The sequence below is a fragment of the Falco biarmicus genome, chromosome 6, assembly GCF_023638135.1.
Source record: "Falco biarmicus isolate bFalBia1 chromosome 6, bFalBia1.pri, whole genome shotgun sequence".
Classification (NCBI taxonomy): domain Eukaryota; kingdom Metazoa; phylum Chordata; class Aves; order Falconiformes; family Falconidae; genus Falco; species Falco biarmicus.
Window position 1 is genome coordinate 24,350,476 of NC_079293.1, and position 26,291 is coordinate 24,376,766.

A 26,291-nucleotide genomic window follows, 5' to 3' on the forward strand; every position below is an offset into this window, starting at 1 on the left:
GGTGAAAAAATCTCTAATACAAGATCTGTACTCATCAGCATCTTCCTTTCCTCCCCACTGCTTTTCCCTGTGTGTGAATAGCTCTCCCCTGTGCCTAAATACTTGAGAAGGGACAGTAGGCCACTGGGTTCATCTGTACAGACAGACTTGAGAAGAAGAAAACTGTGAGGATGAGCATTGCCTCCCCCATATCACAGGCTGTTTGGGCTCTGTGTTACACTGCTGGACAGTTATGCCATTGTGCAGGCACACAAATGTGATGACTTTTATTAATGCAAATTCAGGTACTTAGGTGCTATTGCAGTTTAGGCAGCAACTGAAAGCAAGTTGAGGATCTGAACTTCTCTGTGCCTCAGGGGGAAGAGAATATGGAAATCATTCCCAGATTTATGTATATTAAGAAAAGCTACTTGGTGTCATAATAATATTTGGTTTTAAATGATATATGATTATAAACACATCTGTATGAGTTATACACATGACTTCAGACTGCTTAATGATTTCTGAAGGTAGAGGAGTCATTTCTTATTCATGGTTCTTCAAACACATTACATTTGTCATATCCCAGAGCTTCTACTGGTCCTGTCATATAGTGTGTCCTTATTTATGGATGAATAGCCACACAAAATTGATTAACCATGTTCTCCCGTTATAGAGGTCTAGGAAGTTCATTTTGTCCTACAAAGGAGCCTGTCCATCAGGAAAGCCTTGGCATGTTATTGGGCCCATTCCTTCCCATAGTGAAGAGTTTGAAATGTTTCTGTCTTCCATGCTGGCCACATTTAATCAACTTGAAAAACTGATCAATGAGCACCCTTTTTTAATCAAACTGTTTCTCTAGTGAAGACTCTTTTAGTACTTCGATACTAGTAAAATAAAGTATATCAGCAAAGATTGGGGATCTGAGTTAAGATTATCCCTAAGGTAAAATTACACAGTACAAGACATGGTATGGACTTACAGCACTTATATTACAGTAACATAAATATGTATTTTGTGTATGTTCAGCAATGCAACAAAGTAAGGTTAGAGCTCCTTTTGGGAGCACATGTTGCCAGTGTGCTACCAAAAAACATCTACAAAAGCTGCTTCCCACCAAAGGACATTTCTCCTAAGTGTATGTTTCTCATTAATACCGATTTCATTATTTTTGATGGGAACCGTGATTCTCTCAGAAGGCAAACAATTCTGCTGTCAAATACCAGTGATGTGATTAGTAGATAGATCTGTCTTTCTGTCAGCCAGGAAAGGTCTACCTTGTACATCAGGGATCAACTGTATAACTGAAGAAATAAAGAGTACGTTAGTAGGAAAAACAGACTTGGATATTTTCTAACTGTGGTACCCATAGCAATATGAAAAAATTTCCAGGTGGTTTACAGCAATATATACATGAGCTGATCTGCCAGGCAACACCTCAACACAGACTACCCATAATTAACTGCCTACGTACAATTATATACTCTGCACTAAGGAGGTGGTTAAAAAATCAACCAGCCAGGTGGTCATCAACAGGGGACTGCCCAGGCAGAGCTCCTCAGTGCCCACAGCAGAGCAAGGCCAGGAAGCAGGGCAGGAGTGTGGGCTGGGGAGGACAGGAAGGGCAGCACGGAGGTGTTAGCTACGTTTGTGGGAGGAGTGATGAGAAGATGGGGGGAGGCAGAAATCTGGTATTCTTTCTGACCGTTCTTGGATGTGTGCTCCTTCTTGCACAGAGCTGGTGCTACAGCACTGGTTACAGATACCCAAGGAAATTGCAGTGAGAGCCCTGAACTAAGGCATGTCCAGAAGGCCAGGAGCCTATGCAGAAAGCTTTCCGTCTTTTTCATCCTCATTACACACCCTTGTAACATCTTTCAATGTTTAATTGGTTTTGTGCTAGTTGCATGTTATGTTTTATTTCGTAGGCAAGGTTGCTTAACTCCAGTATAGACCACAGGTATTGTATTATCTTAGACCTTTTTTTCCTGAAGAACTGAAAGCTTCCCTATGTTTTTTTTCCAAGTGTGTGTACTCAACTGCATTAGGTGTCAATCCTCAGCACTCTCACCAAACCAAGCATTTTTCTTGCTTTAAGCCTCACATTGTTAAAGCTTACTCACAGTCTCCAGACATCAGAAGTGGATGTGATGAACTTGTAGTAGTGCTATCGATTCCATAAATTGACACGATATCTATTATTATTGTTGTTATTATTATTGTTATTATTATCCTTTTAAATCACAGGGGCACACATTGTTTTCTCTTGCCAGAGCATTAACCTGAAAAGTCTGTTGAGAATCAGTGATGATTTCTTTCTATCTTTTTTTTTCTTCCGAGTCACAGATTTTCAAGATTCTCTTAACACGTGTATATTGTCTGCACAACTCATTTCTGAAGACATCACTTTATATTTGATTGTATGAAGAAGATTTCAGCAAAAGATGAGTTCTTTTGTGTGTTGTAATTCCATGTATACACACACACACGCTCTTTCTTTCCTGGTCCTTCAGGTACTTGGTGATCTTTGCCTAGACGTTTATGAAGTGTTGATTCTTGTTAATACTAATTTCTATATGATGGGTTTCATTCTTGTCATTTGTTACTGTTTAATGCTGCATGCTCAGTAATTCTCATGTGCCTTTTTCATCAGGATGTTTCAATGTAAAAATAAGAAAGTTATAACATCTCTTTTTCCTTCAGTCTGAGAGTTTTCTAAAGCATACTTTATCTAGCTACAGAATGCTACAAACTCATCAGGGCATTAAAAATAACAGCTCAAGATTTGTGGAACCTTGACATGACGTCAAATAGCCAAGATGTTTGTATTAGTCAGTCATAAGGCTCACTTGAACACTAAATGTCCCAGAGAGTAGTGCTGTGTGACCACTTAATATCAGTGCTCATGAAAACTGTTTCATTTAACTTCTTCAGATCATTTACTTTCCTGATTTGTGACAGACTAATGGAAATTTGGAGATTAATTCAGAAGCATACTCATTTGCCTGAGTGAATATGAACTTGGATGAAAGCAGTTCAAGAGTATCTCCTTAGATTTAAAATGTGTTTTTCAATTAACAAAATGTGTTTATAATGTAAGATGTGTCTAGTGAACAATCCATCTAATGAGCTGGTGGCCATTGAGAGATTCTTTTATTACTTGATTTGATGAATAGAAGCCTAATTTTTCACTGGCTGTTTGTTTCCCCTTATTAGCTCTTTCTCCAAACTGACAATTCCACCTCTGAAACGATTTCTTACTGTGTTAATATCTACCATTGCCTTTATCTTTGAATTAATAAAATAAAATAAAAATTTAAAATGAAATAATAAATTTGGAAAGTCAATACCACACTTGGGAAAATGCAACCTACCCGGCAATTCATTAAAGCAGACCAGCAGAAAACATTTAAGTGTGAGGAGGAATTCAAGCGCTGCTCTCCAAGTCATTGTACCATTTGTGCCCACAGAGGGGCTTCCCTGTCACAACCTTGAAAGCAGTAATGCCTGATTTTGGGAAAGGCATCCAGCCTAGAGAAGCCCCAGCTTTTTGGACAGTGTGGAGAGAGAATAAGGCTCTTCAGAATGGGATGCACCAATATCCAGTAAAAAGACTAGAATAATATCTGAACTATTCCATTGCTATAGAAATATTTAGCCACCAATGTAAGTGATTTATCCTTTAATTTAACAGTTACATATACCAATTAAGGCAAGCTTCAAGTCTACAAGTCTACACATAAACCATAAAAATTACTCCTAACTTCCATTTAGCTTTATATTTTGCATTTCACAAAAAGCAACAGTTAGTGCCGAGAGAAGCCTGGCAAAAAAGGACAAGAAAAATTCCAGCCATAGTAAATTTGTGATTCAGGGGATTCCTGATGCAAATCTTCTATTTCATAGGCCTCAATATATTTTTATTCCACAAAATTGTCATAACATTTCTATGAACTCATATGAAATTTTTTACCAAAATTTCTTAACACAAGTTGTTTTGTGGTATTATTATGTGTTATCTAAATAATTGCTGTTAGTTTATTTGCTTGTTTGTTTGTTTGTTTGAAGCCTGCCACCTACCTGACTCTTAGTTCTATACTGGAATACACAGAATGATTGTTACCTATTCACCCTCTTCGTCCCATTTCTGACTTCAGAGACCTCTGCAAGGTCTTCCCTAATTAAAGAGAGTAATAGCAAAAAATGTTTCTAATAAAATGGAATTAATTCCAGGAAAAAAAACCTAAGTGTTTAAAATGACTAGCAGTCGTGGTATTGATGAAACCCAGCTAAACTGATCTCTCCTAGTAAACTATTTTCCTTTCACCTTTTTCTTGCATTTTTTGACTTGGTGACATTTTTCTGAAGTAACTAGAACAAGACTAATTGCTGTTGTTTGTATGATGGTAAGCTGGAACTTCAGCAAAATTGCTTCTGTTGGAGTATTTTGCAGTTATATATGCTCTTTAGCTCTCTTGCAAAGGAGTAGTCTTGGAATTTTAATAGCCAGAAGAGATCAGAGACTAATTTTTCTATTATAGATTAGACATCCATATTAACCAAGTGTCCTTCGTGCTATGCTAGAGCCCAAGATTGCCACTAAATACTACAAAATGGTGTAATCTGCTATCAAAAACAGCTCCTACAGCTGCACAGATTTATCTTGGAGGTCTCTCATTCTAATCCAGTGCTTTTAAAAACTGATGATGTCTCCGGGAGTCTGGTAGGGCTTGCAGGCTGTTACAGTGCAAATGTAAAAGTTCTGAGGTTATAGAAATGTGTCTGTTCTCTGTATCAAACATCAGTTGCAATTACATAATATTTTAAGTATGAGATATTTTTTCTGAATATCATAGTAGGTCTGCAGAAATTCAGATGTGTGAATAATGTGAAATTCTATTGCTTTTGGATATTTCCTTAAGCAGAATTTATCTTTTTAATCAACAACTCAAAGATTTACTTTATAGGTCTTTAACTTTTAAGAACACAGATACATTACTATTCCTCATGTGCAGATTCAAATCTGGGGAATATTATCATTTGAATGAGTTAATTTAAGCATAGTAGCATTAATATGACTAACTGTTAAGGTTCACTGCAGCTTTTCTTAAGGTTGCTGTTTAGCATAAGAACTGTTTCATACCTGTCTTGTACTCCATGTTTAGACAGTCATTGATCTGTGAAGTTTCATTGCTGGGCAGAAAGGTCTGACACCCTTTCTGAAGAAAGAATGGCTTAAGATGAGAAGCCAGAACAAGGGGGATACATTCAGCAACATATTAATCCAAATTGTCTGCACTGACAACATGAGGGCAATATATAAATCTTGGATGCAAAAAATTGAAGTTGTTCTTGAGCCACTAAACTTTGCCCTCTTAATTCTTTTCTAGCAGATTTCAGTAGCAGGACTACGAATGAACTCCAGTAAGAATGGGAATACAACATCATCTCTTTGTATCAGTTCGGTGTAATTAAGATTTCTCACATGTTCTAACTAAAACTGTGCTTGAGGGAGGGACTCCCTCAACTCAATGGGGAGCTAAACATTTATACTCTTAAATTAAAAGCACAAAATAGATGCTGCCATCCAAATTTTTCATCACAGATCAATTTACTGCATGTAACCACTTAAAGCCCACTGTTGACAAATACTTCAACTTCAACCAATGAGCAAAGGTTAATGATGTTTATTTAAACAAACCTTACTGTAGGAAAGCTCTTCTTGAATTAAAGGAGGAAGCTTTGATTTTTGACTGTGAAACCATAAAGAAAATCACACCTGCTTTTCACTTTAAGAAAGCCCCTCAACTCTTAGAAAAGAAACCTGTGATACTTGAAAAGTATATGAAAGGATACAGGTGAAAGCTCCTTATTCTATTAGGTGTTTGGAATGGATATGCTTTTCTTGATGCTTTGCTCTGACATGGAAGAAGTCAATCTTCTTAGGTAAGGAAACAACCTTAAAAGATTTATAAACTGGAGTGGTCTTAAAGAGGTATTGCAAGTTTCACTTCTTGTCTGCATCCTTAAAGCACCCAACTAAGGAGCATAAACCTACTTTTCCAAGAGAGGTCTGTTTCCATTTACCCTGTGCTTACTTTTCACCCATGTCCACCCACCTTTGCAGTGAACAGGTCATGGATGATATTCCTGAACTGAAGTTTGCTGTAGCAGTAACCTTGAGTTTTTCCTCCGGTCAGTTCACATGATGATAGGTTTTCTTTCACCACCATAGACCGCAGCCACAAGCTCCAGGATGCTCCCTGCTACCCAACACCTGCTTTACACATCACCTATGGCAGAGATCAAAATACTGATCTTTGGCTCCACCTTGTGATCTCCCTGTCAAGACCAGCAAAAACGAAATGAGGCAATCCTCAATCCTGATTCCAACTGATTTAGACCTCCCTGCCTATATTGGAAGTGGAAAAAACCCAGCCAGTTCGATTCTTTAGGTCTAAATACTGATGTCAGGAGAAACAATAGGGTTGAAAAGTGTAAATAAATAAAAATAGATAGGCTCAGAAGTATAAAATACATTATCTAAGAGAACAAAATAAAAAGTGATGTAAGGAAATCGGTGGGCAATCTGGAGGTTATCTTCTGACTTTAAAATGGCCATTTTGGTAAAGCAGCAGTGCTAGAGCACAAGAAATAGGACACAAAGTTGCTTTATTCGTAAAATATATTAATAAAGAGAACTAGTGAAAAGGGTACCCAGAGTTTAGTGCATAACATGGCGATTTTTTTTTTTTTTTTTTTTTTTTTTTGTCTAATCATTTGTCCTTCATATTTCTCTGAAAACAGCTCTGCTATCAGAACTGACTACACAGGTAGCTCTTGGTTCCTAGCAGGACAAAAATAAACAAGTCAGGCATTAACGTCAGTTTCTGCTTTGTGGGAACATACTGTGACAAAAGTGATTTTGAAACCATTTGCACTGTTAAAGCTTGAGTGAGTACCAGTGCATAAAGCTGATACAGGGTAAGATGGGCCCCTGGAAATCACTTCACTTTCATATTTCAGAACGGTTACTGCCATCGATAAAGTACAGAACTGTGGAGGATCATCTCAGCAGAAAAAAGGTCAGATTATAAAACTTTCTTTTGTCATTTTTCAGAAGAAATTCATCATGTTAACTTGTGGAATATGAAAAGAAGGGGTGTTTTCACATTGAGTTTCTATTGCCAGTATTGCTTCCCTGAATTTTTAGTTGATGTATTAGCTAATAATTTTGATGTTGATAGAATATAGAGCTAAAAATATTTTACATCGTTCTATCTCCAATCAACATAATGCATGTGAAAAATGTTACCTCTTGGGTAGCTTATATATTTGCAGTGCTGCAAGAAGTACCAGAAAACCAGTGTACGAAGATAGAGAATTTAGCTCACATTGGCTAGCTCAGCATATTCATTGTTCTGATTTCACACCACAGTTATACATGGACAGGAGTATAACAGGGTCAGATCCCTGTTATTATTACTTTGGCCAGTTTCACTATCTTATGTGCAATGACTGATTTACAATCAGTCATGTCAGTGCACAGAGAAGTTCAAAATGAATGGTAAAATATTGCTGAATTTCTAATATGTAGGCAAAGTGTTGTAAATATTGTCAGAACATACTATGTTATAAAATAAAATTATGTCTTTCCTTGTCCTAGAAGTTTCTCAAAATGGTTTAAAAATACTAAGGAAGGAAGGAAAAGAGAGAGAATGGATTAGAGTTATTTCTAAAAATTATTATTTTTAACTTCAAAAACTTAGCCAAACACGTGGCTACAGATCTAATTTTAAAATAAAATTTACCATATGGGGGAAATTATTTATAGTATGGTTTATAATTAGAAGATGAAGGTATATATTTTGTCAACAGTTATCTCCTCTTTCTTGTAGATGAAAGTGCTCATTATTTTGAGATTTTCAGCAGCCATAGCCTTCACAGCTGTTTTCTTTTCTTTCCTTCAGATAGGCAAAGATACCCTCTTTGGTAAGTAACAGAAAAAAAAATACATGTTATATTTTTTTGTCGACAATTAGTATTAAGCTGAAAATACGCTGGCACTGCAATGGCAGTTTAGATTAATCTCTATTTATGTGCAAAATCCACTATCGGGCTTCTGTGAGAATTATTCCATGTGGTTTTTTTTCAATGCAACACCATAAATTCACAAAGGAAAACTTTGTGTGTGTAATGTATCTTAATTATCTATTCTTTGACTAGGAGTGATTTTACTTTCTTAGCAACATTCATATATCAGATGACATGTTTACAAGCATGATTGCTGGATTTTTTTCCCAGACTTCCAATCACTACATTTTGTCATCCTGGGCTGGTCAGTTGCCATAGGATGTCCCACCCGGCATCCTGCTGCTGGCCCATAAGGGTGTACATCTCCTGTGGCACCATTTTCTGCTGGCAACCTTTGCATACTAGGGAGATTTTAGAGCATCTGAGATTGCAGTGATGCCTATACTCAGACAATGTAATCTTGCCATTTAAAACACCAGAGTTATTTTGTTTCTGTTCAACCTAAATCAGTTAGATCTAGCAGACTAGAAATATAACAGATACTGGATTGAATTTTAAGAGAATTGGGCAGAGACCAATTTTACATTAAAGTAGGGCAGAGATGATGAAGAAACAGGATTTCAATCATTACATTCTATTAAGTTATGTAGCTGTAGATATGATTCATAAGGGATGGTAATATGATTCCTTGGGAAGGTTTTCACCTGAAGTTAGTGTAGAATCACAAATAAAAGAAAATTTTATCCAAAATAAATTAAACAAAAAAATAATCTCCAAGCCATTACTTCCAATGGGAAATCGTTTTTGGACCATGACTGTGAAACAGGAGATCAGATCTATTTTCCATAGTGGATTCTCTGCTTGGAGCTTCCATATTAATTGTTTGGAAAGACATGGTCTAAAATGAGGCTGTGTTGTATGTTAATTAATACAAAATGAATATATATGGACTGTAATAAATGGAATAGATGGATGATTCTTTTTTATAGTAAGTTTTCTTTTGTCTGATGGGAACAACACCAAATAATGTTTATTAATGCATTTTTTGAAATACTGCATTGATACTGAAATCATACTTCTCAGTAGAAAAGGAACAGAGACAATGGAATTCAAGTATAGCAAGTGTATCTTATCTTTTAGATCAGAGGCTGAATCAATACCACATGATGAGCAATACTTTGAGCATAATATATTTCTTGGAGGTGAAACTCCTAAAAGTAATTAAAAATCATGCAATATAGAATTCTAAAATAATTAGCTGTTATATGGCCTATGAAGATCAGTCTTTTTTTTTTAATAGACTCAAAAAAATTTTCAGATGTAACAGAAATCTGAATGATAACCATAAATGAATCTTCTGAATATTTCATCATGCATAGGTGAAAAAGAGAAATAACTACTGTTCTACTCAGATGCTGAGAACATCTTTAGTAAAGTGGAGTAGAATTTTGACAGGAAAGATTACTTCCCATCGCGTATTACTTTTCCTTGAGCTGAGTGCTGTACTCAAAAAAAAAGATCACAGAAATAGCACAACATGGACCACAGATAAAATATATCACCTAAAATTACACTCTACATAAATGATGAGCAATTGCACATAAATGGTTGCTAGCAATCTATTATTGTTTATGATGCATTTTCTAAGAAAAAATGGATGATCACACAAAATACAGATGGGAATTAGACCACTGGACTTTAAATATGACTGATTCACTTAATATAAATCTAGATGTACACAAAAGAAGAATAATATATGTTCTATGATAGCACTACACAAAATAGCACAGCTGAAGTATTCTTAGGTTCACATTTATCCTTCCATCAAACATAGGTGGAGAAATGTGAATAGGGCTTTCATGCATTGGTCAGATCCCAGAAGATCTTGGAGTTTGTTAATTATGCATGAATATGGGCATAAATTCTTCACGTGGCTCAGGCCAGCTCATATTACCTGTGAGGGAGACTGCTTTGTCCTATCAATCCAAGAACAGTTTAATGAAAAATACGTATGAGCGTGATTGCATACACAGAACACAACACATTGCAGCTGGACCTGTTAACATTTGGTACTACTTAACATGCACAGCTGGATTTATACTGGAAGAAATAGAAGGAAAATATAGTTCTTCAAGCCTTATAAATTAGGGAAGAATTTATTTACTAGCCCTTCCTTATCTTTCAGAAAGGTGAGAAGCCACATCATTAGTTTCAGGAACACTAAAATATGGAGATCATTTTAATGGGGAGAAGTTATACATAGTGTTATTAACCTCTATATTTTGTAAATGTAGTTATTTTATCAAGTATTTTGTTGAATAACATATTTGTCTGTCTTTCTTTTTGGTTTTTTTTCCCCTGTTGAGAAGAAACTGAAGATAACTGCATTACTGAGGCTATTGAAAAGGGCTCTAGTCTGGTGGATTATGCTGCACATTATACACTGAAAAGGTAAAAAAAAAATAGTGACAGATCTATTAGCAAAAAGCTTTCATAACAGAGAAGTTTGAGATCAGTGTTTCTTCAAGAAAACAGAATCATAGAATCATTTAGGTTGTGAAAGACCTTTAAGATCAAGTCCAGCTGTTAACCCACAACTGCCAATTACACCATTAAACCATGCCCCTAAATACCATGTTTATGATCATCTGAACCAACGTAACCTTGTGCATTATCGCCACATAATTCGCTCTCTTAAAATGTGATAAAAATAAGAAATATGAAAATAATTAAGAATATTTTTCTGATCTAAGTAACACATCACATTCCATTAACATGTGGCTCAAAAAATTGTAATTTTATGGATATTATGTATTTTTTAACATTATTTTTCTTTTTCCCTTTCTTTCCTCTTTTAACCGCAGCAGCTGAAAATTAAATCACTGATTTAAAACTTAAAAAAATTAAAGTACTTGATCTGATGGATACTGTTGTTAACCTTTGAATTTTTCATAGGCAGAACACTGCTAGTAACAGCACTCTGAGAACTGGTTATGTCTTTTGCATAAGTCTGGGGTTAATCCTGTAAGCAGCCAAAGGCTCGCGCTTTCAGCAGGGCATCAAAAGATGTGCATTAATCTCGCAGCTGTGGCACATGCTTTCCTGTCTTGTGGAATCAGAGCCACAAGTGTCTGACACCTGCATTAAGAGTTTCAGTCTCATGAGACTATCGCTTGTTTTAACGTTAACCAGCATGAAATACTTGGTCTTTCAAGTTACAAATTATCATTACCAGAAGTGAAAATGATATTTCTACTGTGCGCTTTTATAGACTTCAATTTATTGTGGCCCAGCTAAGTGGGGCAGTGAGAATTGTAAATATCATTAAGAAAACTCTTCTTGTTTTAATAAAGGCTTGTAAATGCACTCTGCACCTGCCTCTTAGATATTAGTCCTGGTCATTTGCAAATACAGAGGACTGAACTGACATCTAATCTGATCATTGTATTGAGGAGTGAATGTGTTTAGTTGAATACTTTTTATGTCAGTCTAAAGTTACTAAGGCTTCTTTCCTTTGTAAGTTTAAGAATACTGTATACTTCAATGAAAGCTTTGGTCAGCACATAGGTTAAAAACAAGAAAAGAATGTATGTGACTGCATATTTGAGCTTCTGGAAGTTGTGGAGGTCACAGTACTGTGAAAACTCATTTTATTTTGGCTTATAAGTAACTGAAGGAAACTACAGTGCAATATGGATGAGGTCAATGCTGTCTTTGAGACTGAAAAGCTAGTTCTGAGTTGAAAAGGCAGCTCCTTTTTCAGGCTAGAGTAGGAAAACTCTTAGCTGTTTCATGCACAATAGTCCAACCTGATGTTTGCTGAATTCATGATCTAGGTGTTTGAACTGCAAACTGAGTCAAAATAACTGGATTTCTCCTGAGACCTCAGTCTGACCTTGAATTTTCATTAAAATAGAGAAGTACATTTCTTCACCTCAGCTGTCTAATATCATTACTTGAATTTTTGACTTATTGTTTGTGCTTTAGAAATTTGTGTTAGAATTTACTAGTTGTGGTAGAAATGACATCCCACGTTTTAAGGTCACATAGGTCCCAGTACAGTCCTGTGTGCTGTTCATGTCTCCCCTTACAAAGTGCTTCTCATGACTGTTTGCTAGTACCTGTTATTCCAATTGGCTTCTGGGTTTGCGAGTCTTTAAGAGCAGATGTTCATGGTTTTTATTGTAATATATTCAGTCATAATATTATTAATATAGCATAGATGGAACACAATGGCATTATCATCATTAAAATGAATTATTTGTGTTACAATGCCAATGGGAATCTAGGCAGTTTGGATAGGAGACTCAGAGCCATATGTCACCTGGGAGGTTATGACTGTCATCCAGTGCTACGTGCAAATACATTGATAGTTTACTACCAGGTGCACTATAAAACAAATTTTGAAAGTAATACTGGCTTGCAGGAGTTAACTTTAGTTACAGTAAATCTTGTTATAATAACAACCAGTACAAATTATTAAACTTGTACTAGCTTTAACTAATGAGTTTCAGAACTACTGGGAGGGGCCATGATTCCAGCTGTCCATTCTTTTTATATTCTGCTGAGTCTCTGCTTTTTATGGGTTTTAAGGTGTGGAAGATACTAAAGGTAACTCCAGAATGAGCAAGCTGTGCAAAGTGATAGTCTCGTAGGCCTGTGCTGCACACAGCTGCAAATGGTCATTATTTCTCCTGATAGAACTTTGTAATTAACTCAAAAAGACTGAGGAACTAGTTGTGTATAAGAGAGATGTGAATTATGTTGGTGGGTTAAATGGTGCTAGATTATTTGGTTTTAGCATTTTAGATATATAATTTTAGACTCCGGTTTCCAATTACCCTAATATGTTGAAGGTAAGTACAACTCTAATACAAACACAAAAGATTTCCTCAATCTATTTAAAGTCAGAAAACATTGACATTTCTAAGCATATTTTAACATATATTTTAGCTGAAGGCACAGTGTTCTTAGATTAAAAAGTATAGATGACAACCCTGAAAATACTTCAAGCCTTAAGAGCAGATTAAAGATATTTCTCATTATCTTCGTTCTTGTAAAATTACTTTTATTTTGTGTATACTACATTTGAACTCATTTTTTGCATGTTTTTAAAGAATCTAAATTGCAAACCCCACAATTTAAGATACTATTTCTGTTGGCTCCTATCTATGCCAACTTGAAAGGACCATCTGCAGAAGTGACCGTCATGGGATCATCTGTATGCAAAGGGAAGTGGAAAATAATTTCCAGTGTTCCAGATAAAAGTTATAGTTGCAGAAATTCACTAAGCATGATTATTAGTCAGTGCCAATCTGGTCTTAAAGCAGACTGGCCATGTACATACACATTACAGGAAAGAATAAATAGTGTTCTTCATAGTTTTATAACTCTATCACTTTATGTTCTGCACAATGTCACTGTTTTGAGAGATCTCCTGAATGGTGACAAATATCTATGACATTAACTCAGGTTAGAAATCTCTAAAAAAGGTATTCAATAAATATATTAATTTAATACAGAAAGAAATATTAGACTCAAAATATCTGAAGCTGAAAGAGAAAGTGTGTCTTATGCTGTGGAGAATTTCTTTAAGGGTTTGGGGAGTGTTATATACATATATTTCTAATTATGATCTGTAATGAGATTCAGTAACTGAGAGTCTGGCAAGCATAAAGAACATTCCGTCAAAATACCATGGTCTGCACTAGGTCACTTCCATATATTCTTAAACATGTATGGAAGACACTTCATGTCTGATTTCATGTTCCTAATAATGATACAATCACAGGTCATTCTATTAGCTTTATGGGGCTATTTCTGTATTACTAAATATTGAGACAGTTTGTAACTGACACTGTTCAGCTTCAGGAGTGTGTGTAAGAACTAGAAGGGACTAGCATGCATGCATGGAGTGAAGAGCAGGGTGTGGGTCAAACAGCAAATGTGGCAGAGGAGTAACAGCTGTGATAATCTTACAGTATCTGTGAGATTAGACAAAAGACAGAAAATGCCTCAGAATGGAATATGTCTTTTCCTTAAGGATTATGGTGGTTCAATTTTGGAGGTTTTCTGGGAGTGTGGATTACTTTCAGTTCTTAGCTTCTAGCTAATTTTTGCAAATGTCTTTATTTAATCATTTGTACAGACATGTTTGCCTGTTCATATAAGTTGGGGTATTTTTAAATGATACATGACTGATATTATCCTCATGTGATGTTAAAATATTAAACCTGACTTCTTGCATTTAGTTATAACATCTTTCTTGTCTTTTAAACTGGGACACAGTTTAGGACTTTTAATACTTCAGATTGCCCATCAACTTCCTAATTGTGTATGGAAAACTGAAAAACAGGATGCTGAGGAGCAAAATAGCTATTTTTCATAGTTCCAAGTGTTCTTGAGCTCAGCTTTTGAAAGGAAAGGAATAGTTTCTGTATAAAGAACAAAAGAACAGGTTAAGGCTCTTTTCAGTCAACTAAGAACAAACCTGGCATCAAGAAAAGCCCTTGGAGTTGTATTTTCTTAATGCTTTTTATGTAAGCATGTTTCTAATTTCTCAAAATTTAACTGTTTGTTTTACCCAAATCAGAACGGTTGTTTCCATTTTAATTTTTTCTTGTGCTTTAAACAAGCCTGAGTGAATAAGACAACACAATGTTTTCAGGAAAATTGCATATCAAAATAAATCTGTGCTTCAGAGCAGCCTTTGGGGATGTCTGTGACCTATGACCATGTCTAGAAATGAAATAGGCTGGAGTGATTTTTACAAAGTTGCAGGAGTCAGTTTAGGACTTGGATCTTCCCTGATGCACTTTTCCCAAGGCTGCTCTGCCAATAAAAGGACAGTGGTGATACAGCCCTTGCTAAGTGAAAAAAATACATCTTGCAGTGAATTGCAGAACAGTTGAGAGGGATGTGGACACCATCTAGGACAGCGGGCCAGTTACATGACTCCTAGGTACTAAGGCATTTGTGAATCCACCTGCAATGATTGAGATGGCCTTTGATATTAAATGTTACATGAAAGCAAAGCCTACTCACTTAGATGTGTCTATAGTGACAGTCCCATATTGTGACTATCCTGCATAAGGTCTTCCCAGACACTTTCTGCTGCCAGCTCTGTCTATCTGAATAGTTTCTATCTGATCCTAAAGGCTTCTCATAAGCTTAACTCTGTTGTGTATGTCCCATGAAAAAGCACCTTCCCTTTCTTTCCCAAATTTTCCTTGCAGAACAAGGCCAAAAAGTAGTCTTCCTCTCTGCTTTCTCAGCAGGCCCTTCAGACAAAATATACCTTAAACTAGGAACATATCCAACATCACAAATAGAGCTATGAGTAAGTTCTGAAAGGTTATATGTTAAAAAAAAAAACCCTTCTGTGTTTTATCTCAATTATAGAAATATCGAAGGAAAAGGAATAACAACTCCCACCTTGCTGCTAGCTTTCTCAAAATTTCCTGAACAAGAAAGCCAAGATATTTCCGAAGCAGCTGAACGAATGGAAATGTCAATTCAAGTGCTAAAACAAAAACTTTGCCAGAAGCACAAACGTTCATTGCATCCAACTGGTAAATATACTATATTGACATTGGCAAAGAACCCTGTTGGATATCTTGAATATTGTCTTTTATATTAAAGTTGGGTTAGCTTCACTTTTATTTTACCTTTGGCAGGAGTACATATCTTGTCTGCACCCTGTGGCCAGGATGCCCTCTCTTTTGTTTTTAAAAGCACCTCACATACTCACTGTTTTACGTTTTTCTTTGCTGGAGTGTGGGCTGTGTTCCTACAGTTGAGGACAGTAGCACTATGCTATTGGCATCCTGTGAACTCATGACTGTATATTTGTATTGCCAATAAATCAGCTTGCGTATCGACAGTGTTGCAAGCTTGTTTACAGTGAAATACTTATCTTCCCCAGCACTTTGGGTTTAGTGCTTCTGGGGACTAGAATCTATAGATAAAATGATACAGTTTCTGTCGCTCTATTGCACTGGCGTTTTCAAATACACTTCCTCTGGACATTGATGACCTTAGTAATATCCCTCTTTTAAGAAAATACTTTTTTATTTCCAAAACTAATTTTATAATGCATTGCTGTTACACATTTATTTCCACTTTGTTTCTCTTTTAGATGTTCTTTTATGTTAAATGGAGAAAGAAAGAGAGATAGTCCAGAAAGTTCAATGGTATATAATTGTCTAAGTAAAGCAAAATTCTTGTTGCCATTAATTGGATATGAATTTCAAAATATCTGTCTGGTGTCTGGAAGGCTCAAAAATTCAGAAACATTGACTTTTTTCCCTGTAATTTAATTCTGTCAGAATTCAGAAACATTGACATTTTTCCCTGTAATTTAATTCTGTCAATTAGAGCAGCATGAACTGGAAAATTATAATTTGTATTCTCTGTCTTAGTATTATAATGTGACATTATTTTTCAAGATATGGAAACATTAGAGTGTTGTAGAAAAACATAAAGATCCACAGTTATGTTTTCAGGTTGTTTGTCCTTGCGAAAACATCTCACTTACTAAACTAATGGGACATTTCTAGAAATAAAAGTATATCTGTATCTATATGTGTGTGTGTGCATGCATATATTTATATATACATAAACACTCACACACAGAGATACAATTATTTTTCAGGTGGAGTAGTTTCCAAAGAAATCAAATTTCTAAAGCATAAAAAAAGTGCACAAAACTCTTGTTAATTTTCAAAACTGAAACAACATTAACAGAAGGTGAATAGATGTTATACAGCCTATGTGGCATGACAAAGAGTTTTATGTGAATTAAAGAACTAATTTGACTTTAAGGGAAAGGTGTGCCAGTAAGACCCTGGGTGACAGAGTCTCTTGGGATATAGTCCTGAAGAGCCAAGGGGTCCACGCAGGCCTGGCATTCTTCAGGAAGAAAATCTTAAAGGCACAGGAGCAGGCTGTCCCCACGTGCCAAAAGATGAGCTGATGGGGAAGCAGACCAAGCTGGCTGAACAGAGAGCTTTGGCTGGAGCTCAGGGGAAAAAGGACAGTTTACCAGCTTTGGAAGAAGGGGCAGGCAGCTCTGGATGGCTATAAGGATGTCATAAGGTTATGCAGGGCAAAGATTAGAGAGATCAAAGCCCAGCTAGAAGTCAGGCTGGCCACTGCTGTAAAAATATATAAAAAAAATTTTTTTAAAATGCATTAGAAACTAAAGGAGGGCCAAGGGTAATCTACATCCTTTATTGGATGTGGCTGGGAACATTGCCACAAGGGATGAGGAAAAGGCTGAGGTACTCAATGCTTTCTTTGCTTCAGTCTTTGATAGCAAGACCGGCTTCCCTCTGGGTACTCAGCCCCCTGAGCTGGAAGACGGGGATGAGGAGGAGCAGAATGCAGTCCCCACAGTCCAGGAGGAAACGGTTAGTGACTTGCAGCTCCACTTGGACACACACAAGTCTATGGGGCCAGATGGGATCCACCGAAGGGTACTGAGGGAGCTGGTGGAGGAGCTCACCAAGCTGCTCTCCATCATTTGTCAACATTCGTGGCTAACCAGGGACATCCCAGAAGACTGGAGGTTAGCCAATGTGACCCCATCTACAAGAAGGGCAGGAAGGTGGATCTGGGGAACTACAGGCCTGTCAGCCTGATCTCGGTGCCAGGAAAGGTTATGGAGCAGATCATCCTGACTGCCATCACATGGCACATGCAGGACAACCAGGGGATCAGGCCCAGCCAGCATGGGTTTATGAAAAGCAGGTCCTGCTTGACAAAACTGATCTCCTTCTACGGCAAGATGACCCACCTAGTGGATGAGAGAAAGGCTGTGGCTGTTGTCTACCTGGACCTTAGAAAAGCCTTTGATACCATCTCCCCCAGGATTCTTCTGCAGAAACTGGCTGCTCATGGCTCGGACGGGTGTGCTCTATGCCAGGTTAAAAGCTGGCTGGATGGCTGAGTCCAAAGAGTGGTGGTGAATGGAGTTACATCCAGCTGGTGGCTGGTCACACGTGGTGTTCCCCAGGGCTCAGTATTGGGGCCAGTGCTCCTTAAAATTTTTATCAACACTCTGGATGAGGGGATAGAAAGCACCCTCAGTAAGTCTGCAGATGATACTGAGCTGGGGTGGAGCGTTAATCTGCTTGATGGCAGGAAGGCTCTACTAAGGGATCTGGACAGGCTGGACCAATGGGCCGAGGCCAGTTGTATGAGGTTCAACCAGGAGAAGTGCCAGGTCCTGCACCTGAGTCACAGCAACCCCAGGCAACATTACAGGCTTGGGGAAGAGCAGCTGGAATGTGCCTGGTGGGAAAGGGCCTGACGGTGCTGGTTGACAATTGGCTGAACATGAGCCAGCAGTGTGTCCAGGTGGCCAAGAAGGCCAACCTTCTCATATCAGAAACAGTGTGGCCAGCAGGACTAGGGAAGTGACTGTCCCCCTGTGCTCAGCACCAGTGAGGCCGCACCTCAAATCCTGTGTTCAGCTTTGGGCCCCTCACTGCAAGAGGGACTTGGAGGTGCCGGAGCGTGTCCAGAGAAGGGCAACAGGGCTGGTGAAGGGTCTGGAGCACAAGTCTGATGAGGAGCAGCTGAGGGAATGGGGTTGTTTAGCCTGGAGAGGAGGAGATTCAAGGGGGGGAGGGGGGGGATTATTGCTCTCTACAACTACCTGACAGGACACTGTAGGCAGGTGGGGATCGGTCTCTTATCCAAGGTAACAAGGGACAGGACAAGAGTAAACAGCCTCAAGTCGCACCAGGGTATGTTTAGATTGGATATTAGGAAAAACATCTTCACAGAAAGGGTGGTCAAGCATTGGAAGAGGCTGCCCAAGGGGGTGGTGGAATCACTATCCATGGAGGTATTTAAAAAATGTGTAGATATTCTGCTTAGGGACATGGTTTATGGATGGACTTGGCAGTGCTACGTTAATGGTTGGACTTGGTGATCTCAAAGGACTTTTCCAACCTAAATAATTCTATGATTCTACGACTCAATGAATAGCTAGGCAGCACAGAAACTAGGGAACTGATCTCTGAGGATATCTTTGAACCTGAAGTAACATGAAAATACAGCCATATCCACAGGTTTGGTATGAGTAGCTAGTATATAATGACAAGGTTACATAGCCACTCTAACAGCCCGTTTTTTCTCTGGTCTCACGCCTACCTTGCACAGGTTCTAGCAGCTCAGCAGAACATTTTGGGTTTTTTGAGCTGATTTGGCTCTTGTGCCTTTTTTGGTTTGTTTTTCTGGCTTACTTTTTTTGACTTGCTTAATGGAATAATGCAGCTTAGTTCGGAGTTGGATGGGCAGAAGTGATAGATGGTGGGACTGCATGGCCTGCACTACCCAGTGGGGAGACAAAGGCAAGAGTTAGATGCTGCCTTTACCATTTTGTTTCAGTATGTGATGGTTACACTCAGTTTGAATGGCAAGACTTCTCTGAGTTCGGGAAGGATATTGCTACTTCTACCTTCAACCGGCCATACATGTGCTTACATACATGTGTGGGTAAGAGAGGGTGCCAGCTTTCTGGAGCTTAGACAAGAATGTGAGTTTGTCCCTCATCAGCAGAATGCTCACTGGGAAACCCATCTGGGATCACATTACAAAGATATTAATATCATGTTCTACTTGTATACAGCTCCCTGATTTTACCTAGCTTCCAAATTCCAGCTCATAATTCTGAGCCTCCTCCATTCCGTACTTAATCATATAGTCTGATGCAGTGTCTTTAAATTTCTGCATCTTTCCAGTCCCACATTTTTCCTCCTTGCTATGTAATTCCATTCTTGAATGGTATTTTTTACAGCTTTGTTGTAAGCACAGGGACTGGCCAAGAAATGTGACTACAATGCAGGCAAAGAAGGCAGCAGAGAGCAAGTTAAAGAAGGAGAAAAAGGAGCAGGTCGACCTCAGTTCTCAGCTATGGCTGGACTACTTCCTTCTCATTCTCTACATATCAGATAATAAAATGAGCTGTTCCCTTTAACCCTCTATCTCCTCTAAGTCCCTAAGACTGCCTCCTGCAGCACTTCTCACTAAGCACTCTTTCCCAGGAAGAGAGGAGATGCTGTAGTCGTAGCTGACAATAATGTCTTTTCTCCTGTATAGCAGTAAAGCAAATTACTTGTTTGGGTTCTTCCTTTCAGATCTCTTATCAGCTGATAGGCTCACTATGATTGCTAATATTTCTGGATGTCTACCTTACACGTTGCCACCAAAATGCCCAAACAATTGCTTAGCTAATAAATATCGACTCATCACTGGTGCCTGCAATAACAGGTATGTATGATTAGAATTGTTCTCTTAAAAATCCTTCTTTCTTATTCTTAAACTCAAGAAGCTCTGTATACTTTTTCTTAGAAAAACTGGGGGCAGAGGGTATCCTCAATCAGCTAAATTTGTCATCAACGTGTGTCTAAATGAGGTGCCTCTGAAAGCTCCCACGGGAAGAATCTCTTCATCTAAGCTTTGGTACACTAATTTTTGCAGACATGCCCTCCCTACGAAGGCTTCTCAGATTATATAAAGAACTTTAAACTTAGAGAGGACTGATTCAGTAGATGCTATTTTCTATATAAATTAAAAAGACTAAATTCTAACTCAACATTAATTTTTGACAGAATTGGATAAAATGATATTGAGCAGGAAAATATAGTTACTTCACGAGAAGCAGTAGCAAAATCAAGTAAATTCTCATTTTTTGTGTTTTCCCACAACCTTAACATTTAACAAACATGCATCTAAAAATTATGGGTGATATATTTATTTATATAAATATATGCTTATTGGCTATCTGAATGACTGTTATTTACTACTGTTACCTGCTTGTTACCTAATACATGCAGCAATTGTTTCCTGCAAAACCCAACATAACAGATGTGACTGTATTTTCAGACTCCTTCAATGCAATGAGGGTGTAAAACTGAGAATGAGAGTTGCTTTGAGTACAAGGGTAAATGATATTTATACTCGGCAGCCTTTGGATACATAGGCATAAGGTCACAAACTGAAAGGCAGACTGTAATATTACAAGTGAGGGGCTACAGAGCTGTAAATGAAAGGCCATTAGCGTTGCATAGGTTAAGGCATTCTGCAACATGGTGAATGAACAGCAGTAAAAATCTGCAGTTTTATTATTCAATCAGTCTGGTTTTATGAGATGAATCTGTTTTGCTACATCACAAGTAATTTGCAAAGAATGTGCCTGATAGTCTCTTTGTTGAAAGGACACAACCTGATATGCATTGATGTTATAAATCTAACTGTGTGGGTATCCATAATTTCCTGCAGGCACTTGCAGAGTTGCTTGGAATCTGAACTAACAGCTAGTATAATATTTGCACTGACAACTCCATCAGGGCTTGAATGCATTGGCCAAGGTACACGCAGCTGAACATAGGCACATGGCTAAAGCTCTTAATTTGCAGGCATGGCTGCTGTAGTCTTTCTCTCCAGAGACGGAGGGAAACATACTCTGCTGTGGGTAAGGTAAAACATCTTTTTCTCTTCAGTGACTTTGGTAATACTAGGATGTGTATAGGCATTTCAGTCTGGTTTCTAAACCTGGATAGAGTAAGTACAATCTATTGAGTCTGATTAATCTGTAATTACTATGTTCTACTTTGTATAGTTGTATGCTTGCACCAAATCATTGTTTAAACTCATCACTTGTATTTGGTGGTATTTTAGACTTTTTGCTCTAAGCATCTCTAAAAGGTGCAAGGCAACAACAACCAAAAAAACCCCACCAACCACACACCAAAAAACCAAAAACACAAAGACTTTGAAACTAGCGAATCAGATCTTAAATTAGTATAAAACTCTGTAAGACCCTTGAAATACCTCAAGTTTTACTGAAATATATCGGCTTTAAAAGCCCATTATACTATAATGTAAACAGCATATTCTGTAATATAAGCCAGCTTCAAAGACTTCAAATGTTAAACAAAGTACCAGTCTATACTTTTCCTTGCTTTACAGCTGCCACTTCCAGGCAGAAAATATATCAGGATCTGTGTTGTATTTGCAATTTTAGTCACCCAGTTGGAATGTGCAGCTGTGCTGTAGATCAGTAGATGCTGCATTTCACAGGTGAAAATTAAACAAATTTCACAGTGGAGTTAATTGTTTACCTACCTACAACAAAAATCTATTTAAATCTATTTAAAAGTGTACATGGAATTTCTTTACATATGTTTTACTTCATCAGTTCACATACTTGGGAAATATCAGATAGATTACAAAGTATTTATTCCACAGCACTGAGGTTACTTGTTTGAGTGTGAACTCCCTAGAATAAAGGCAGAGCAGAATAGTACAAACATGGCCTTCTATTGACAATATCAACATAACATCAAACATTCCCAGCAGTGTCATTATCCATATTTACTAGTAACAGATATCAACAGAGTTTACTTTTCTTTCTGCCTGAAGGCATAGGTGTGGGTAATAAGCAAAATAAATGTACAACATGAGTCAAAAATTAAGAATAAGGGAGACAAAGTATATCCAAATAGCTAGTCCGCCCTCCTTTTTTTTTTTTTTTTTTTTTTTTTTTTTTTTTTTTTTTCCAACTAACTAGCATTGATCTGTGTAGTTCTTAGTGCCTAGTGCGTGAAAGGGATTCAAAGGTGAAGGAATTACAGGTACTAAAGGAATGGCATCTCACAGTGCAATTAATCCCACCTAATCTTAGCTCTCCAAAGTAGTTAGATCTCTACTGCAAGGCTGCAAATTTGGCTGTTCCCAATAGTGAGAGATAGGATGAGATAACAGGATGGCACTCAGGACTGTCTGTCTCTTGCTTGATGGACAGATGCTTAGATGACTAGATTACATGTTGTATGCCTAATATTTGGAAGCTAGGAGGAATTTTATCTGCAGCATTTCTGTTTCATTGCTGTGTCATTAACTGTTCCATCAGGTAAGGACCTAATGCTTAGTCTGAAGCTCTAATACTGTCAGAGTTAGAGATATGAATATGGCTCACCTAGTGGAAAGAATGAGCAGTCCTGACTGAATCCATATAAGACTATACGACTTATTAGGAGGAATTGAGGTGTTTCTTTTAAGATAGCTGCTTCGCTTCAATACAAGCTAAGTGTTCAGTTCAGTGGCAGGCTCATTTTTCACAGAAGTTTTCCATGTTTGCCTGAAGTTATGTCCATGGTAACTCAGAGCCATGTAAAACATGACAAAATCCAATTATCAAATTGCCATATGGCATTCATTCTTTCTACTCAAAACTTAGGCAGGACATTCAAGTAACAATCAAAAGCCATAAATCTGCACAGTGAACTGCATCTTAAAACTCCACATTCCTTCTAAGGGAGCCAAAACAAAATCCAAACCGTGCAATTCCAGTATTCCACAAGTAAATGACAAGTCGCACTTCCCTTAAACAGAATGTATAGTAATCAGATTTGACTGCTCGATAAAACTGTATGGTACCAAAATCTCATTATTTCAGCTGCCCTGGATAAAAATCTTTTCAACTCAAGCAAGATTCCAAGACATTAACATGCTTAATGTAATAATAAAAAGACATGCGAGAAGGGTTTTACTAAAGTAGCATTCCAGTAATCTGCTAAAATATAAAAGCAATCAGGAGAAAAATCACTAGTTAAGCAGTTAAATTAACATTTCATTATTTTTAATTGAGTGAAATAGCACTACACTATGTGCAGTATTTTATGCAATTTCAATAAAGGCAAATCAACTGTAACTAATTTGAATGCTTTATTAAAGCATACTTCAACCTTCAAGTGTGAATTATTGTGAATAATTAAGTATATTACTGTACCGTATAGCTTGGCAAATTGAGCCACTTCAGTGTGCTGGAGATCAATGAAGTATTAATAAAATAATTGTTCCCTCTTTAGCGTCCCAATAGACATATAAATGTATGTTTTAACGCCATGTAGTTCTATTAACTGTCTGGGAATATTTCTTGTTCTTTTTGGCTTACTTTACAATTATGGTTAATGGGTACATTGCGAAAATGTATATATTTAACAATTATGAAATATGTTGAACAGGCCGTGTTAAAAAAACAACCAACCAACCAAACAAGAAGAACTAAAATGTCCTCTTACGAAAAATGCACTAGAAATGTTCATGGCAAAAGGAAAATTAATTGGGTCAAGCCCAAGACTCACCAACTATACTAATAAAAATCACCAGGAATCATTTACTGGCCCTCAAAAGAAGTATGACTTGATTCTTGCCACCTCTTAGACTTTTATCTAAACCTTTTCACTGCCTTTCCATCTTTCAGGCAGGCTGGCTTCAGGATGACAAACTGGCACGCACTAATCCCAAGGTGTGCCCGGCCAGGTGTTCAGAGAAATGTGAGTCAGTGTGAGCCAAAAACACACTGCAGTTAGTGTTTGCAACTTAAAAGCATAGTTCAGTGCATACCGGTGCTTGGGCTTGTGCACAGGCCCTCCCAAAGCTGCACCCAAGTAATTAGTATAGATGTAACCAGAGGGAGCATTGCTGCTGAATTCAGCAACACCGCCATCATTCCCCTTCCCTCAGTCCTTTCTCTTTGGATCTTGCTAAATGATTACTTCTGTAGGAGTAGTATCCATTTCCCTTTTAAGCTTTCTTCACCTTTATTCTAGGACTTCTTTCTGTTTTCTTAAATCTTGATTTTCTAGCTATTGCTCTAAGCAAACATCTTTTAAAAGATGCCAGCAAAGGCAGTTAAGTGTATGCCTGACCTTATGGGGAATGTGGTCACTATAAGGAAAACACTGTCGGGGCAAGTATTTCGAAGATGTCAAAAGGTAACCAACTTACATTATACACGTAATTAAGATAGTAACATTTCATTAGTAATTTAGTCCTTCTTTATTTTCCTTTCAAGTCAAACTGATGTTGGCATACATGAAGACCAGTATTGGATGCCTTTTCAAGGACTGTTACATGAATGTTTTATTGCAGTGGCATATTTCTCTGTGACTGATGATTATTTTGTATTATTTTATGTTTAGATTATTTTTCAGAAGATAAAGGTATTGTAAGTATATTGTAAAATATATAAAAAATATATTTATAAGATATTCTAAGGTGCAAGAATTTTGGGGGTTTGCTGTTATTGTTCTTTTGGGTTTTCTTTTTTTTTTCTTTTCCCAGGGAACATCCTAGATGGGGAGCATCCAACACCGCCTTGGCTAGGTGGCTTCCAGCAGCCTATGAAGATGGATTCAGCCAGCCTCGAGGATGGGATCCCAGCATCAGATACAATGGAGTCCAGCTACCCTTGGTTAGAAGTGTGCTGCGAAATCTCTTGAAACATTTACATTTGGCTATAACCGTACCTGCCACCACAGACTTCCATTTGCATCAGTAAATAGCAATCTCTTGAGCTCAGTTAAGAAGCTACTAGCTTTCTTAAAGCACAAGTTAAGCCAGCCAGATAGTGAGAGGTGCCCTGCACCTGGGCTGGGGTAAGCCTATGGAGCAGTGCAGGGGGACACTGACCACCCTGGGGGGCAGCTTTGCCAAAAGGGACCGTGGTGGAGTGCAGGCAGGGCATAAGCCAGCTGTGTGCCTGGCCTGGCTTGTTCCAGATGCAGGGCACTCAGCAGACTGCTGGTGGTGACTGCTCCGCCTAAGGAAGCGTGGTGCAGGGTGAATCTAATCAAGCCCCCTCATGCTGAAAAGGCTGTTAGAGAGAAGAGAGAGGTCTTCACAATGATGCACGCTGACATGGCAAGAGGCAACGGTCATAAGTTGCTCCAGGGGAAATTTTGGTTTGATACAAGGAAAAACAATTTGTTGTGAGAGCAATTACATGTTGGAATAGGCTGCCTAGACAACTGCTGGAATATCCTTCATGGGAAATACCCAAGAGCTGACTTGATGGGCTCTGAATAACCTGACCCCTGCTCTCAATAGAAAGCTGCATCGTGTGGTCTCCAGAGTTTCCTTCCAGCCTAGACTTTCCAGTGGTTTTATGATTCTTTGTTTCAATAATGGTGCCTTTGTTCAGGGAAGGAGAAGGGGTAAAACAGGGTTGGGTGTTAACTAAATAAATATAAAGCACATGGTCATGCTAGCATGCGCATGTGTGTACGCACGTATACCATTTCTCCTAGGTTAGCATACCTTAACAGAACAAGTATTACTGTCAGATCATAACTTCATTTTTTAGCTAGCCCAGGTTACTCAGCTAAGAAAGCATTGCCATATTTATGGATTTTAGCAGCTCATATAGTTAAAAAATAGCAGAGCTGCTATAGAGGGAAGTTTGAAGAAAAAATATTTGCATA

The 26,291-nt window shown here is 37.8% G+C and overlaps 1 protein-coding gene across 1 annotated transcript in view; it reads left to right on the forward strand.

Annotated features, from left to right (window-relative positions):
• Positions 1 to 7,877: 7,877 nt before the first annotated feature.
• Positions 7,878 to 26,291, forward strand: part of TPO (thyroid peroxidase) — a 46,350-nt gene continuing 27,936 nt past the window's right edge. The window contains exons 1-5 of the mRNA XM_056343901.1: positions 7,878 to 7,971; positions 10,383 to 10,464; positions 15,415 to 15,584; positions 20,160 to 20,292; positions 25,153 to 25,282. Coding sequence (XP_056199876.1) covers positions 7,878 to 7,971; positions 10,383 to 10,464; positions 15,415 to 15,584; positions 20,160 to 20,292; positions 25,153 to 25,282 — 609 coding nt within the window. The remainder of the gene's footprint in view (positions 7,972 to 10,382; positions 10,465 to 15,414; positions 15,585 to 20,159; positions 20,293 to 25,152; positions 25,283 to 26,291) is intronic.